At 42.7% G+C, this 16,428-nt stretch overlaps 1 protein-coding gene across 12 annotated transcripts in view; it reads left to right on the top strand.

The window, feature by feature from the left end:
* The window catches only part of MAGI1 (membrane associated guanylate kinase, WW and PDZ domain containing 1), a 361,197-nt gene that overhangs the window by 343,005 nt on the left and 1,764 nt on the right, over window positions 1–16,428 (top strand). For 7 of the 12 annotated variants that reach the window (XM_080382819.1, XM_080382821.1, XM_080382817.1 and 4 more), the window contains 7 exons: window positions 141–434; window positions 3,623–3,826; window positions 8,849–8,939; window positions 9,061–9,124; window positions 10,141–10,284; window positions 11,517–11,655; window positions 15,323–16,428. The exon at window positions 15,323–16,428 is cut by the window's right edge and continues 1,764 nt beyond it. In XM_080382819.1, coding sequence (XP_080238945.1) covers window positions 141–434; window positions 3,623–3,826; window positions 8,849–8,939; window positions 9,061–9,124; window positions 10,141–10,284; window positions 11,517–11,655; window positions 15,323–16,023 — 1,637 coding nt within the window. In that variant the 3' untranslated portion in view covers window positions 16,024–16,428. The other 5 variants (XM_080382816.1, XM_080382814.1, XM_080382818.1 and 2 more) reach the window with 4 other exon arrangements.

Below are 16,428 nucleotides of genomic sequence, written 5' to 3'. Positions count from 1 at the left end.
TCATTATGGTCATGATTTATAGATTAAAGCAGGTGTTTTGCTTTTTCCTCGTTTTCATTTTTTTCTCAGTGGAAGGGACTTTTTAAGTACGAAACAGTGCAGCCTGCTCAGACAGTCTGTTTGGTGTTTTTCCTCCCCAGTTCCTAAGGCAGAGAATGAAGTCCCATCCCCAGCCTCTTCCCACCACAGCAGCAACCAGCCGGCCTCGCTGACGGAGGAGAAGCGAACGCCACAGGGCAGCCAGAACTCCCTCAACACTGTCAGCTCGGGCAGCGGCAGCACCAGTGGCATCGGCAGCGGTGGTGGCGGGGGCAGCGGTGTCGTCAGCGCCGTGGTCCAGCCCTATGACGTGGAAATTCGTCGCGGTGAAAACGAGGGGTTTGGCTTTGTCATCGTCTCGTCAGTGAGCAGGCCGGAGGCAGGGACGACATTCGGTAAGTCTTGGGGTTTCTTCAGCGTGCCCCGAATGAGATGCAGGTTTCAGCACTGCAGCACAAGGAGGCGAGCAGGGATCTGTTTAATTAAAAGTCGTGAGCGTGCCCTAATTTATGTAATTAATACTTAATCAGAGGCCAAGACTTGGTAGGTGTTTGCCTCCTGCCTGGGTTTTGTTCAGCACTGGGTCGAGAAAAACAAAATGAGAAATCCCAACCTGAAGAGCAAAAATGCTGCCGGTGGCGATTCCTGATGCTCCCTGAAGCTGTGGCTCTCCCTGCTAGCGGGGTGCCTTTCTGGGGTTGGCTCTCAGAAGAGCAGCCGGGGATCCCCCCAGTGATGCTGTCTGCTAGTGCAGAAATGGAGCAGGTGGAATGAAATATGTCTCCTGGTGGTGGGACTGAGGCAGTTGATTTAAAAGCAGTAATGCTTAAACTGATGAACTTCTCCTTGGTAATCAGGGTTATTCGGATCCTCGTTAGGGAGTGAGCTTGCTGATAGTTGGAAATTTTTAATTAACGTTGCTTGTGGGTGAGACATAAAATGCAGAATACTGTTAAAATAACAGGTTGGGGTTTTTTTTACCCATTCCTCCTCTTCCCAAATCCATTTCTTCAGGGTAGGGGGAAATGAAGTTCATGTGATGTCACGCTTGATATCCTGCCCTAATAGAAGTGGTCCTGGTTTCTTTCTGAAGACAGGCCTTTCTGCTAGGCAGAACACCCCTTCCCAGGTGCTGCTGCAAAAGAGGGGCACATAAGCTGGTTTTGCAAGCATGCATGGAACAGCCCGCTGTAGAGCAGAAATGTCATTGCAAGGGAGAAAACAGTCAAAAATGGTATTTTCTTCCCTTTCCAAATCCTCCAAAAAGGCCAGAGGCAACACCCATGTATAATTTTCAGGGGAAAAGAAGATACTCCCTCTCTGTTAGTCTGTGGCATGTGATAGGGGTGGAGGGGGAAAGAAAGACAAAACACACGTCTTGTCCGTCTTCACAGTACCTCTCAGAGAAGGGTTGTGGTTTGCAGACATAATGCAAGGCAGGTGCATATGGCAAGAAGCGGCCCTTCCCCCTTTTTTCTAGGCTTTTTTATGAAATTTCCTGCCACTGCCCATCAGCCATGCCCTTCCTAATACATCAAGGGAGCATCACCTCCTTTGCTGGTGTTGATGTAGAACGGGCCGTTTCTAGCTGTTCTGGGCAGTCACGGCAGCAGAGATTCCAAGGGGGAAATATCTAGTACAGACCCAGCACAAGGAGGTCTGGCAGTGCTCAGGTGGGGCTGTCTCACACGGTCCCTGGTGCCCTTCCAGAGCAGCTCTTGTGGTGCCAGAACGCAGTGGTGTAATGCAATGTAGATTAAACTGAACTCAGTCTAAGCCAGGGAGTGAGCTTTTATCTTCTGAAAGTATTCGCAAACGTGTGTAAATAACTGTATGAAGACTATGCTTTAACTCTTTTCTGCAGAGAAACCTTGACCTGAGGTGGTAAAGAGTTGTGTTTGCTTTAGCCCAAGACACTCGCTAACTGGAAGTTTTCTGTGCAGGGGCTCCTCATGGAGATCTGTTGATCTGTGACTGTTTTTCCTTTAATTTTTTTCAAGTGTATTCAGCTTTTTCCTAATACTCTGCATGAGATGTGTTCCCTCTGCTGCGTGGTGCTTGCTTTGGACCTGCTTTGTAGTTCTTTTCTTTCATGGGTAGTATTCAGAGATGGGCCAAACTGGTTCTAAAACCCACCGTGGTCACTTTGGTGTGGGCTCTGTCAGCTGTGTTCAGTGGATTGGACAGAGTTAGGAGCTCTTACCCTCAAAGCAGCCTTTCAACTGGGGCTTTGTATTACCAGAAAGAGAAACTTTCTAACATCACAGTAAAAGAAGAAGGGAAAAAAAAATCCCTCCACCATTTGCAACTAATACTAACACTTTCTGCCAGTTTTCCTTGCATCTTTCCAACCTTGTTCTCTCACCTCACATTCCTTTTCTTAGCCTCTTCTTCTTTATGGTGTTTCTAGTGTTGTCGTGTGTGCAGTAATGTATATCTCTAAAACTACTAATCAAATAAAGAGTACAGCACAGATGGGAAAGTGCATCTTGAGGGTGAATGTATTGTGGATGCAAAGTACGAGATGACCTCTCTTCATACCTCATGTTTCTAATCACATGCTGCGTGCCTGAGCTGTGTGAAGAAGCTGTACAAAACCCCAGTGGATTTATCTGAGTGAAGCTGTGTATCCCATGTGTCCCAATTCTGCATTTTGTGAGCAACCCTGTGTTTTTGGGACAAAAAATTGCATGAAACGGGAGGAGAATTTTGTCTCCAAAACACATTCATCCTAAAGTGCTCTTGCTCTGTGTGTCAAGACATCTTGATGGTTTTGTGTGTGGTTTTAGAGGTATTTGAATGAGGAGGTCCTTATTCCTTCCCTGCTCCTGTCCTGATGCCATCTAAGATCATAAAAGGGGAAGGGTTAACAGAGGCTGAGGTGGATGCCTGCACCAAACAGGTTACCTTTGTCAGTCTTGGCCCATCTGTAGTGGTCCTGTACCTTCCCTGGTAGTACCTTTGTTCATGATGGAAGAAAACCGGTTCATGTTGCTTCCCCATGCAGCGCTGATAGAGTGGGTCTTTGCGGTAGAAAGGGAGTTGCACTCCCTCCTAGGCCTAGAACACTTTATCTTTCTATATCGAGAAAGAACAAAACATTGGCAGAAGCTTGAACAGCAGTTGACTTAGGGAAGAACTAGAGAGGTTGACATTGATGTAATCTTGGAGGAGGAAGGTTGTGTTTTTTACAAACAGTTTCAATTTTTTTTGTTAAAAAATAAGATCAGGATTTGGGTTATGATGGGGCTGCTAAGTGCAGTTGTAGTCTACAAATCTCACCATTTATTAAGAAAAGTCAAGTTGGGGGGAGTTTTGAGCAATTAACAAACCACCTTTTTGTAAAAGAAGTAAAGCATTGTGCACTTGTACTAGTTGATTGCCAATGTTTTGAACACTGGCAGCAAAGCTATCCTATAATAACTTTTGCTTGATGCATTAATTAATTAACCCTTAACCTTCTCTTTCCCTTTTCAACCCTTTTTCTCCTTTTCCCCTTCACCGTATTCCCACGTATGTAAACAATTAAAAAACAAACCAAAACCAAAACCAAACAAAAACAACCCCCAAACCAATACAAAAGCGGGAAATGCATGTGTGGCCATGCCTCACAAAATAGGTCGGATAATTGAAGGGAGTCCCGCAGACCGCTGTGGCAAGCTGAAAGTAGGCGATCGGATCTTGGCCGTGAATGGGTGCTCCATCACCAACAAGTCGCATTCAGACATCGTCAACCTCATTAAGGAAGCAGGAAACACCGTTACCCTGCGCATCATTCCAGGAGATGGTAAAGTATATGTTTCCTGCTGTCTTACCTGACCCTCTCGTTGGTTTTGTTCCTGGGCTTTTTGCATCAGTCAGAGCTGCAAAGTCACGGAGGACTCGATTTCCACTCCTACTTTGGAATTAGCGGTGAGGGAGGCTGTGAGTCTTCCATAGGTTTATTTTTTGTTTCTTTCTATAGAAATGGGCGTTCTGTTTTTAAACAGGGAGGTGCTGAGTCTACATTAAAAAAATACTATTCCATTCTATCACATTCCTCCATGTATCTCCTTAAAATGATCTTCTGTAAATTTGATACATATCTCGGTACACTTTGTTTTGATTCTTAGGTTCATAATGCAGCTTTAGAATATTTGGGAATCACTGTTAATACGTGCGATTCCCGAAGCTTTGTATATACACAAGCAGGCTATAGAGTAAAGAGATCACAGAAAGGGATAAACACTTTGTCATGTTTTAAGCCGTTCAAAAGAAGATTTATTTTATTTGGTTTCGTCTGGGTGAGTTGCTTTGGGAGTGAGCTCAGTACATTTTAAAATTACTTTGTTAAATGGTGACAGCTCTGGAGCTGCTGTGTTCTTGCAGGTTCTTGTTGTAAGAATTACCCAAGGCAGGATCTTGTGGTTTCAGGTCAGAGGGAGCGTGCGGGATCCCCAGCAGTATGCTGCCACTTGGTACTGGTTTCAGGTTACTGACCTATTTAATAAAAACAGGGATCTGTGTTATATGTCGGTGTCATTAAATTGATCCCTAGCTGCGATGCCAAATAGGAACTAAGCAGAAACATATGAAAAGTACCTGCAGCAGAACTGGAGTTGCTGTGGTTCTAAATTCTAAGTATTTTGTTTGTTCATTGTCCTGCTCTGCCATGGATGGGTTCATAGTGAGAACTCATTAGGCAGAAATCTTTTTACATTGCTCTCTTTTCAAGCTGAATCTGCAGGTATAAGATATGATGATGGCTCAGATACAGTATTAATGAGCATTTTTTAAAGTTGGACAAGACATTATTAGTGTTCAGTTAAATACTGAGAAAGAGTGATTAAATTTGAAAGGAAGGTTGAGGAAGTATGGCTGGGTTGAACCTGGTAGCTGTAGAGCGGAATGGAGAAGTTACACGGTGCGGTTTCCAGTGAGATGCATGCATTAGTTGCTAACTCTCACACTTTCTGATCTGAAACATGGATTTGGTTATCCCACGGAGCATGTTTATGCTGTGTTTAGTTATAGGATAAAAACAGGCCAGGATGAGAAATGATCTGTTTATAAACTATTTCTGTTTAGGATGATATGCTTTGCATAAAGGGTTTATTTTCCTGCTGATTAATAGCTACCAGGTCAAATGGTATATGATCCTTTGCTGCTTCCAGCAAATTGAGTGTTGATGAATAATAAAATGTCTGTGAATCAGGCTAACATTTGAGCAGGCCAGTGCATGCCAGTTTTGGGAGGTAAACTGGGAGAAGTATTGTTCGTTACACGTATTTTGATACTGGTCAAAATCCAGGGAGGTGAATCTTTAAAATAAATAAATAAATAAATTTTTGGAGAGGCAAAAGTACCTAAGAAATAAACAACTTTTGAATGGTTTAAAAATTTTTTAGAAAGAGTATAGCCTCCTCATGTGAATGCTCAGCCAGGCTTGCTCATGCAAATAGGTGTACAAAATGCCATGTTAAATTGCTTAGATTAGAAGGGAAATCTGTACCTGTGACTGACATCACGTATTCCTGGAGAAGGTGCAAGTCTGTAACTTACAGAATGAGTGAACTCTTCTCTCTCATAGCAGTGCGGGTTTTGAGTCTTTTTATTTACTTTCCCTTTGGAATTCCAAGTCAGATTGCCAACTTTGCACAGTATTACCTGCATTTAATTTTCAAAAACCAGTTAGACCAGACATTCTCAAAATGGTGAAAGGTTTGCTCTAAACCCCATGAGATTTAAGAAATTGGTCTCAATGTCATTTTTGTTGTCTTTAAGTGCTCTTGTTGATTTGTTGTTTTCTTTTTGTTGACTTTTGGGTGCCTTTTTGGTAAATGTAAATGCTCTAACAGTGTACTTAAAGGTGGTGGCAGGGGAAAGAATAAAGCAGAAGCCATGCTCCTCAGATAAACATCAAACTAAGGCTCATCACAAAACTCACGATAAACTCACACTGCTAATCTCTTCTAACATTATTAAAAACACCAAGGGTTTTTGCTTTGTAATAAGTCTTGCACCAGCTCATTGCCGTAGACCGCTGCAGGATTGTATTTGCAATGAAATGACAATGGTTTCGCATGCTACCAGCTGATGCAAGGATACAGAGAGCTGAAAACAACAAGCTTCGATTAGGCATTTAATTGGTGTCTGAGTGTTCTAGGGCAGAACAGGGCAAGGAATCAATGAAATATGTAGGATGTAGAACATACATTTGTAATTCTACTAGAGATAATTTTTTTTCTATATTTGTGTTCTGTTCCAGTTTTGCATGGTGGCTGGCACGCGTCCTGAACTAGTGTCTAAAAAACTAGCAAAATTATGCACAACTCCTGACTCATGGGATGGGGTGGGCTAAAGATAGATGCAGTACAGTGGCATGAAGATACATCTGTACCAAATATGTGTTGTTGCTCTACTTGGTATTCTTAGTGTGACCTACTAAAGGGTAGAAATCTTGCATTCTCTTTGAAGCCCACCTTCATCTGATCTCCAAATATTTGTGCAGAATTTCAGAGGCTTTTGTTCTGGATGAATACAGGACGCTTAACCACGTTTTAGGGCCTTTGTAGGTTGGAGACAGATTTTAGCTTCAAGGCATCTTTCTAAAATACAGAGAATTATTTCCACACATAGGGACACCTCCTTCTCACACAAGCCAGCTGTCAGTGGCACATCCTCGCAAGGGTATGTGTTGGTCATGCCTACCTCGAGAGGCGCAGGCAGACCCAGGAGCCTCTCTTGCTCTCTGAGCCACCGGGCACAAGCCAGCTCTGGTCTGGAAGATGTTACAGCTCCATATGCTGGAGGTTTGGGCATGTTAACTTGGGCATAGTGCTGCAGGCAAAGGAGCTGTGCTCTTGTTGCAGCCATCTGTTTAAATGGTTCTTCTTTTTCTCTTTCCTGAGTTTCCCTTGACATGCACTAGCTACAGAAAGGAAAAATCTTCACCTCATCTAGATTTCTCCACTTTTAAAATAAATTCATGAAATAGACTAAGTTCACAGGACCAAGTAAGCCCCTGAGCACCACCTCACCTTAATTCATGCAAAAAACCTCCCATTTCTGCAATTTTGTATTACAGCCGGACTCCGTTTAATGATGGTAGATTTCTCCACAGTCAGTAAAATGAATTACCAGATGCCTAGAGCTTCAGGGGCAAACAAGGGCAGGGTAGAAGATGCTGTAATTTTATTTTGGAGAGCCAGATGTTTCCACCCGGTTTTTGTTGCTGTTTTCTGATGGTGCTTTTTTTTTTTTTTTTTTTTTTTTTTTTGAGAAGGGATGGAACTAGAGAAATTCAGTCAAGAAACAAGGCACATTGTTGTAACCAGTGATTGTGCACTCAGTTTACATTTTGATCTCGAAAAGTGAGTTGTGGTCAGTATTTTATAGTTGTCATCTGTGGTCCTCTCCTGGATAGAATGAATATAGGCACAAAGTGCGGGTCTCCTGTATGCAGAACTGTTCCACAGAGGGAGGGCGTGCCTGCCACTGCAGTGACTTTAGCTGGGAACGCCATGCCTAAGGAGTGGATGTTTCTATTGACTGTGCCCATCATTCTGCGTATGCAACCAATACAACTGTTCAATGTTTTGAGTTCAACGTTTTGAGTGGGTAGGCATGTACCATCAGCTCTTCCTCTGAATTCAAACTCCTGTGTGAGGGGAAGGGTGTTTTCAGGAGCTGCTGACTTGCAGAGCAATTCAAAATTCGAAATGCTTCAGTATTAATTTCAGTTCAGGTTTGATACAATATGCATTTCTGGAAAATGTGTTGAGTTCAATATGCAAGAGTTCCAGGTCTTTCCTCCAAAACTGTGTTGCTAGTATTCGGCTAATGTCATTGACGTGACCTTAATTTTAGGCAGAATTTTAAATGAGTTCTGGGTTAACTCTGGTCTTACTGAAGTCCAGTATGTAAAGCTTCGAAATGATAAGGGGACCATTTTGCCGTGCCGTACTGAGGGACACCTAGAGAGTCCTTTTTCATTTGTGTCTACAGCAACTCCTGTCCCAGTTTTGTGAAGCAGGAGAGAGGACCTCTCCTCCTAGAAGCACCTCCTGCTGTGTGTAGAGAAATGTGGCATTTGCACAGGCTGACGTTGGGCTGAGAGCCCTTTACCATGGCATAAATGGAGTTTTGAAGTTAATCCTGCTCTTTGTATTCTCTCGGTGAGCCCTTTTGTAAATGGCACCCAGAGCTATTGATGCTTTTGGTACAGGTGCTTCCACGTCCCTGCATGCAGCTTTGAGTGCTCAGGCAGCAGTGGATTGTATTTCAAAGATGGATTGCAGTAAGTTTGGGTTTTAGCCACATTCAATATCACCTTGTGAGGTATTAGATAAAAGCCACATCTCAATCCTACTGAAGATTGCAGTTTCTGATGGAGGAAGCACTGATAAGCTTATAATCCATGGAATAGTTATTGCTACTATAAAATTAATCCAGCCTACCTATACCATATTTGGAGACTCTAATGATTTGAATTCATGTCATTAGACAGCAGGGAAATAATTCTTCAACCCTTACACCACAAGTCAGCCTTCATTCTGAGTGGGTCTAACGGTCAGAGGTGTTTCTAATCCAGATTTCCTAATTTATTTTTTATTTTTTTTGCATTTTCCAATTTCATATACATATTTGTGATGACACAGCTTAGACTTTATCCCGTTAATTTTTGGTTTTAAGAAATTTGAGCCAATCTCAAGTTCTTTAAAAACAACATAATGATGCTTTTCAATGAAATGCCTTTGCAAAGCTTTTTTTTTCTTTCAGCAAATGGCCAATGGTCGTCCCTCATAATGAAAAAAAATTTATTTTGCAGAATCCTCCAATGCTACTTTATTGACCAATGCAGAAAAAATTGCTACAATTACAACCACACATACTCCTCAGCAAATACCACAGGAGACCAGGTCAGATTGTTTTCCTTGAGGAGAGCATGTTGACATGCTCTCTCTTTGGGCATTTCTTGATCATCTTCACATTCCACGAGCTGGTTTTTTCCTCTCTCCCTCTTTCTCTCTTCCTTTACAGCAGGAACAACACCAAACCAAAGCAGGAATCCCAGTTTGATTTCAAACCACCCCAAGCAGCGCAGGTAAGGAGTAGCTTTCTAATTGTTTTGTTTACCACAGAGTGTTGCTTCCAATCTGCTTGAGGGGGCTGTATTCAAATAGTTCCCTTGAAAATTCCTACTGGGAAGCTGTTCTCCCTCAGCCTGTTTGCTGAAGTAAGAGGAATTTGCTGATTAGTTTCTTAATATGTGTTGTTTTTTCAGCTGAGAAACATTTCCAGCACATTCTCATCAAAAGTTTTAGGGAGGGGGAAAAAAAAAAAAAACAACCACAGCTGACATTTTAATGACAGTAATAATTTATGTGTTTGTTTATTGAATTGTATATTTTGAAGGGCCTCTCCAGAAAGTACTGTTGTGTGCGAATGGTAAGTTCAGAGGACAAAAAAGAGGAAAGCTAAAAAGGGGCAGTAGCTGGAGTTTTCCAGCTTTCACAGATGGCGTCTAATTAGAGAGATTATCTATCTCACTGTTATCTTTCTTTGCCACTGGCCATCCCAGAAGTAGCCTCTTCCATTAGGGACTTCAAGACATCCCTACGCTAACAGCATTTGTGAAAAACAATGCACATGCTTCTGAGCTTCTTGCAAAAGAATTGATGAGGTGGTAACAAAAAGGAAAAGCCAGCACCATGGCATAAAGTCACCCCAGGTGCCATTAGCCATTCAGTTAAAGCCTGGCACTGGAATCGTGGTTACCCTGGCCTTCCTGTGCAGCTGGTGGAACACTAACCACCCTCCAGAAACATGCTTTTCTGCCCTGGGCACGGGAGTGTTGTGTAACAGAGGTGCCTAAAAATGCATGGGACGTGGCCAAGCCCATTCATTCAAACGGCCCTTTGCAGACCACTGCCAGGACTCCAAACTGCAGGGTGGGATCTGAGGAAGCAGGAAAATCCTAGCCTGTGTGTGAAAACTCAACTTTTTTTAATTATGAGTAACAAAACCAATAATGTTCGTTGGTTGAATAACTTTAAAATGAGAGTAGAGCAGTGTTTAACATTCCATTCAACTGTGCATATGTTGTCTTCCCTCCCGCAGGACCAAGATTTTTACACTGTTGAGCTGGAAAGAGGAGCCAAAGGGTTTGGCTTTAGCCTGCGAGGTGGCCGGGAGTATAACATGGATCTGTACGTGTTGCGGCTAGCTGAGGATGGTCCGGCTGAGAGATGTGGGAAGATGAGGGTATGCACAAACAGATTTAAAAAACGCGTTTCTTTGCAATAAGCTGACTTCCCTGCCTCTCACTTACAGGCACACCTTCTGCTGTGCCAGCTAAAAGGAAAATGAGATGTTAACTGAAAGGAGCAGTGGTTCCTATTTACTTCTGTGCGTGGCTTCTGTCACTCTCTGTATACAGTCTGTAGCAGTGTGTGTGCATGGGAAGGCTTCACCCCCTTCTTCCAACCCAGGTTTCCAAATTGTAATACATAATCTGACTTGTAAAGCCTAACAGAGATGCAGGTAGCAATGAAAATGTAATAGTCACAGTCTTTGTCAGCTCTTCTAAAGCTGCAGCTGTGGGTAGAGAATCGGGATGTCCCACCTGACCCCCTCCTATGCTCGAGGGCAGAGAGGGGAGAGAGAATGTATACTGACCCACAGGTTACAAAATTATAATGTAGTTTTTTATTAGTATTATCTGTTAACTTCACACATCAGCTAAATTATAAACATTATAGCAAGGGCATATGTTATAAAATGCCTACAGAAAAATTAAACTGGCAAGTTTTATGTACTCCTTGCTCCTCTGTTAAAGAATGCAGTATAACTTTGCTGCATGTGCCATTTGTCTTCTTCTCCTCCAGATATATCATGCAGAGGGCATTTTCAAAAAACTTTTGTCTAGAGGCAAATTTATAGGTCCAAAAGTTATGCTTATGAAAGTAAAGCAGTGCTGCCTTGTGGAGGTCAGTGCTTTGACAAGCTCTTCCAGCCCCTGTTTTCCTATCCTGATAAATGATTATCTTTACAGAAGCAGCTTTGTTGGTTCATAGTAGGTATCTATATCCAAGTGAGAAACGGATCTGAAAGAGCTATTTGAACACCCCGGTTACAGCAAACTGTAAAACAAATGACGACGTTGACCAAAAACTTCACAGATAATCAAAATAAAATAACACCAGTTCTAACACAGCTCCAGCTATTGAAAAATACAGTAATGCAATGTGGTTTTACAGAACAGCAATGAAATATTTTGATACCTCAAGCTTTCCCTGTTGTCTTCATGTCTCCCAGGCCCCTGCACACTGTTTTTTTATGGAGTGCCATTGGGAGGAGTTGGGTGTATTTAGCTTCACCTCGTGCATAGTTGTTCCTCCACCTTTGCTGTGGCTGTTGTCTCATGGTGTGCTGGCGGTGATGCTCCTGGGGACTTGTTTCTAATCTTAGACTCTTTTCTTTTGTAACATTGACAGATCGGTGATGAAATCTTAGAGATCAACGGAGAAACTACCAAGAACATGAAGCATGCTCGGGCCATCGAACTGATTAAAAATGGTGGCCGCAGGGTCCGCCTGTTTCTGAAACGTGGAGATGGCTCTGTCCCAGAATATGGTGGGTCAAACTATGAAAACATTCCTTTCTTCCCTGGCATCACTCCATGAATGATCTGTCTCAAGATCTGAAGCGGGAATTCTTTTTTATTTTCCTTTCTCACCAGTGTCTTACCAACCTTTGCAACATATGGTTAATTGCCTCGCTTGTGCTGAATTTTCTACACATTTCATCCTTTGCTTGCTTCCATGGACTTGGGGCGCAGTGTAAGGCAAGATCATCATAGCAGTATTTTTGGTGATCAGAGAGGAAAACAAAACAATACAAAAAAACCTTATTGTCTTGTCCAGCCAAACAAGGAATGTCATTGAACTGTGCCAAACTGTTTCTCAGCGGCTGAATTGTTGTTTCAAATAGGTCTCTACTTCTAATCAATGCAAAAACTGGGATCCTGAGTTATTATTCTAAAGCAGTGATTTTTTTTGTTAGGTTTTTCTCTTAGTTCCTGTCCATAGACATGAATGCCAAGATGGCTTATGAGATTTTTGCCTTCCCTTAATATTTATGTAAATATTTATAAAGTTATTTAAGAAAAAGAAGAAAGAAAAAAAAAAAGCTTTACTGCAAAAATATATTCATTTGGCCTCCTGAGCCCTTTTCTTCCCCTTTAAACTGTCTGCTGGTTGCAACTAGTTAATTTGTAAGGTCCGAAAAGGTGAGGAGGTTGTGAAAAGGTGCTCTCGTGTTTGTCTTGGGGGAAACATTCAGTCCTCGTTTCTTACTAAGAATTGCATTAGATTTCCTTTTCTTCCCCCGGAGGTTGGATTGCTGGGTGGCTTAACTTAGCACACTATTTAATATTATAATTATGTCTTATTTATTTGAGATAATTGTCAAATATTGTGCCCTCGATGGAGGGCTACTCCCAACCAAAGGTCTTTGAGGTTTCTATAGAAACTGATGATTGAAGGGATGTCCTTTATATTTTTCTCCCCGTATTTGGGTTATTTCTGTGTCAGTAAGTTCTGTGTTTATCATTCACTCCATGTCCTAAAACCAGAAACAAAACCTTTCTGCACAATTGATGAACTAGATTTTCTTTTTATTTACTCTGCCACATTTGAGAGTTTCTGCTCACTCTGCTCATTATTTAACTTAAAATGACCAATTCAGACTATAAGCAACAAACAATTGAAGTGTTTAACAATATGGAAGGGAAGCTGTGGGTTTACACTTCTGTAATATAAATAGCACACCAGAAGGTTCAATGATGGCACTGAAATTCTGTAATGTTCTTTCTACTTTTGTCTTTTCCTATACTCCTTTGGATGTACAGTACTGTATCATATACTAGACTGCATAAATACCCTGTAAATTAAGTGCTTCACTTCTCAAAGCATATGTCTGTTGCACTGAGGATGGAAATCCACCACCAATTTTCTTTTGGCTAATGCTAAACCACTAAACGTTCATTCTCCAAGCAAGGATTTAATATACAGGGGTTGCACTACTGTAAAGAATATCCTTGTAACATTTGGGACTCCTTCCTCTCTTCGTTCTGTTCGCTGCAGTCGCAAATGGTTCCTCTAATAATGTTAAGTTCCAATATTTTTCTGACTCGATTGGAACGTGCTTCTCTATGAGGCTGTATATTTTTGTAATGAGTTTTGTACTTATTTTTAATGTTGTGGTCTCTGGTGGACTTTATTTTTCGTTGTTGTTTGATTGTTAATGTTTTTTCTATGACATTCTGTGTCGCTGTTCCAGCTGTCTTTTAGAATGGATGCTCTCGTTGTCTGGGTTATTGAATCACCTTTTAGATGTCTCTTTATGTCACAATAATAACAACTGCTGTCTTTGCAGCCTTATATTTGGGTGAAGCCTAGACAATCTGACTGGAAAAATAAACTTTCTTTATTCTAAGATAAAATATGAAGATTTTTCTTTCTTTCATCTTTGTTCTAGGGAATCTAAATTTTCTACTTTTCTCTTTCTCTTTCTCTTACTTTTCTTGGTGCTGGGCTCTTCCTTCCTCAGCGATGATACCTCCTAATATCGCTGCATGTATGAGAAATGACAAGCTCGGGGAGTCTTGCTTCTACCTTATGGGCCATAATCAAACTACGGTTTGTAGCTAAAATCAATATTAGGTGTTTTTGTGCTGTGGCCTAATTCCCTCACATTGCTTTCCGCTTCGCTATATTTTATATGTACAGCAATTCATTCCGAGCACCCTGCGTCCCCTGAATTGTAAGTACACCACAGGACACGTTTAAACCTCGCTTGTACCTTGTGCGATAGCCAGGTTGCCGCAAGCCACGTGCTTACAGTTACGGAAAAGCGGTGTGGTCCCCAGCTGTTGCCTGAAAATGCTAATAACCAAAAATGCACACACGTGAGTCACAACACGGGTTTCACCTGGAAATCACAGACCTCATGGCCCATGCGCACACCGACCCTCCCAGGCTAAGGAATGGAAATGCCATCAAATGGGAGACACCTTGCGTGGTGGCAGGAGGAATGAGCATGTAGAGCTTTTGGCTTGGGGGAGGGGAGACAAAAAGGAGAAAAACCGGGTGGTGGGGGGGGCGGGAATCTGTCCCCACGAGTGTTTGTGAGGGTTTTCAGTCGTTGCCATCAGGACAGTCCACCTCGAGGTGGGTGTCTCGGTGCGAGCGGCAGGAAGCCTGCAGGAAGCGTAGCTAACGCCAGCCGAGCTGCTGTGCAGAAGCTGCTTTAAAAAAGAAAGCCATAAGCAAATAAAAGTAACGCTCATTAAGTCAGCACAGCTACTTTAACGTTTGCCATGTCTATAATGAATCATTCATAAACATCCGTTAGAAATGACGTGAGCAGTTGTAGCTTAGCTACAGTGCAGGGCTGGTTCTTAGTTTTGGGGTTGGTTTTTTTTTTTTCCTGCTGCTTTGCAGTTTGTCTCGCAGAGGTAGTTCAGCTCTATTTTACCCAAATACTACATTAAAAATAACAAACAGGAGATTAGGTTTTAATCAAAGCCATCCCACATATTACAGTATCTTTTCATTGCTTTGATATGAAAAAATCATAACTTCTGTCATCGTTGTTCGAATCATTGTGGCAAAACCAAAATCTACATTAGGACTTCTCGTAACATGGTAGAACTAAGTGAGATTAAGTAAAGTCTTAAACAAAATGACAATTGCATGATTACAGTCTATTTCTCACACCTTCAAAATGTTATTTTACAAAGTGAAAACTTAATGATCAATTCTATTTTCTGTATATTTTCTGTTATTTGAAACAAAGCCTCCCACACCTGGAAGGCAGTTCTTTCAAAAGTCTTAACAAAATCGTTTCCTAAAGGCCCTCTTTATTGGAAACCGTTAAAAAAACCCCACAGCCAACAACCTGAACTACAATATTTTTCTTTTTTCCACTGGAAAGAAAGTAGTGTAAACCGAAACATTATGAATTGGGCTTGGGGAAAATGTAAAATGCCCCATGACCAGAAGAGCGTAAAGATGATATCAGCTTGGACCAAAACACGGCTAACGAACAGAGCAGCACCAGTACTAACCTGTAACTCTCGTTGTTCGCAGTTAAATTAACAAAAGCTTCGGTTAGCCTTCACTGACTGCTTTTAACAGTTGTTTGTTTTTGTCACTAATGAAGTCTGAAGAGTGCTAAGTGGTGTCACGGCGCTGCAGAAGGCATCAGTACCAAACGCTTTGCTGTTATTTTCTTTCAGACCCCAGCAGTGACAGGAACAGTCCCGCCACAGGTTCACAAAATGTATCGGAAATGAAACCCGTGCCATCCGACCGACGGCAGCACCCATCATCGGAGTCCAGTTATCCACCAGACCTTCACAAATCATCACAACATGGGGACAAGCGGACTTACGTTAGAGACCTAAAAGGCAGCAGAGAGTTTAGCAGACATCCCAATGAACACCACACTTGGAATGGGACTTCTAAGACCAACGACCACGTGCCAGGCAGGAGGACGGAGAGGTCGCCGGAGAGGAGGCACGAGAGGCAGCTGGAGAGGGCAGTGGTGAACGGGCAGAAGAGGAGGTCTCCCGAAAAGCGGAGGGAAGGGACGAGGAGCGCTGACAACACTTTGGAGAGGCGGGAGCGGCACGAGAGGAGGAGAGACCTCTCCCCCGAGAGGCACAGAGAGCGGTCGCCCAGCCGCCGCCGGCGGTCGCTGGAGAGACTCACGGAGCCGAGGAGGTCACCCGATCGGAGAAGAGAGAGCTCCCTTGACCGACGGGCCAAGTCGTCTGACCGGCGGAGGGAGAGGTCGCCCGACAGACGGCTCAGGGAGGAGCGAGTCGGCCACCGGGAGAGGGAAGACCCCGGCTGGAAGCATGAGCCGAGCCGCAGGCACCCGCCCGAGCAGCGCAGGCGGCCGTACAAGGAGTGCAGCACCGACCTCAGCATCTGAGGGGCTCCTCCGGGGTCCCCGTCGCCTTCCCCACGCCGCGGGAGCGGAGGAGAAAGTGCGGGAGCTGAAACCATCTGGCTTTCACAGGCGAGGAGACATCCGGCACCTGCTGATCCTACAAACCTTTTATGCAGATGAAATCATAACAAAAAAACAAAAAAAAAAAAGTGTTGTGCCTGATGTATAATATTAAAGAAAGTATTTTTCAGTGTATTCTTTTTTTTTTAATTACTTGCCAAATGTTGGTCCTAAAGGATTATAAAATTTTGTTTCTACATTCTTTGTAGATTTCTTAAGAATAATTCCTTTATTGGGCTACTTTCCCCCCTTCCCGATATAGTAAATGGGGGTAGCCAGTAATATAATATAGGCAAAGGATTTTATGACCAAGTTTGAATAATTTGA

The sequence above is a fragment of the Falco punctatus genome, assembly GCF_963210335.1.
Source record: "Falco punctatus genome assembly, chromosome: 4".
In the NCBI taxonomy this organism is placed as follows: domain Eukaryota; kingdom Metazoa; phylum Chordata; class Aves; order Falconiformes; family Falconidae; genus Falco; species Falco punctatus.
Note: the sequence above shows the minus strand (reverse complement) of the source record. Positions and strands in the feature narration are given on the sequence as shown.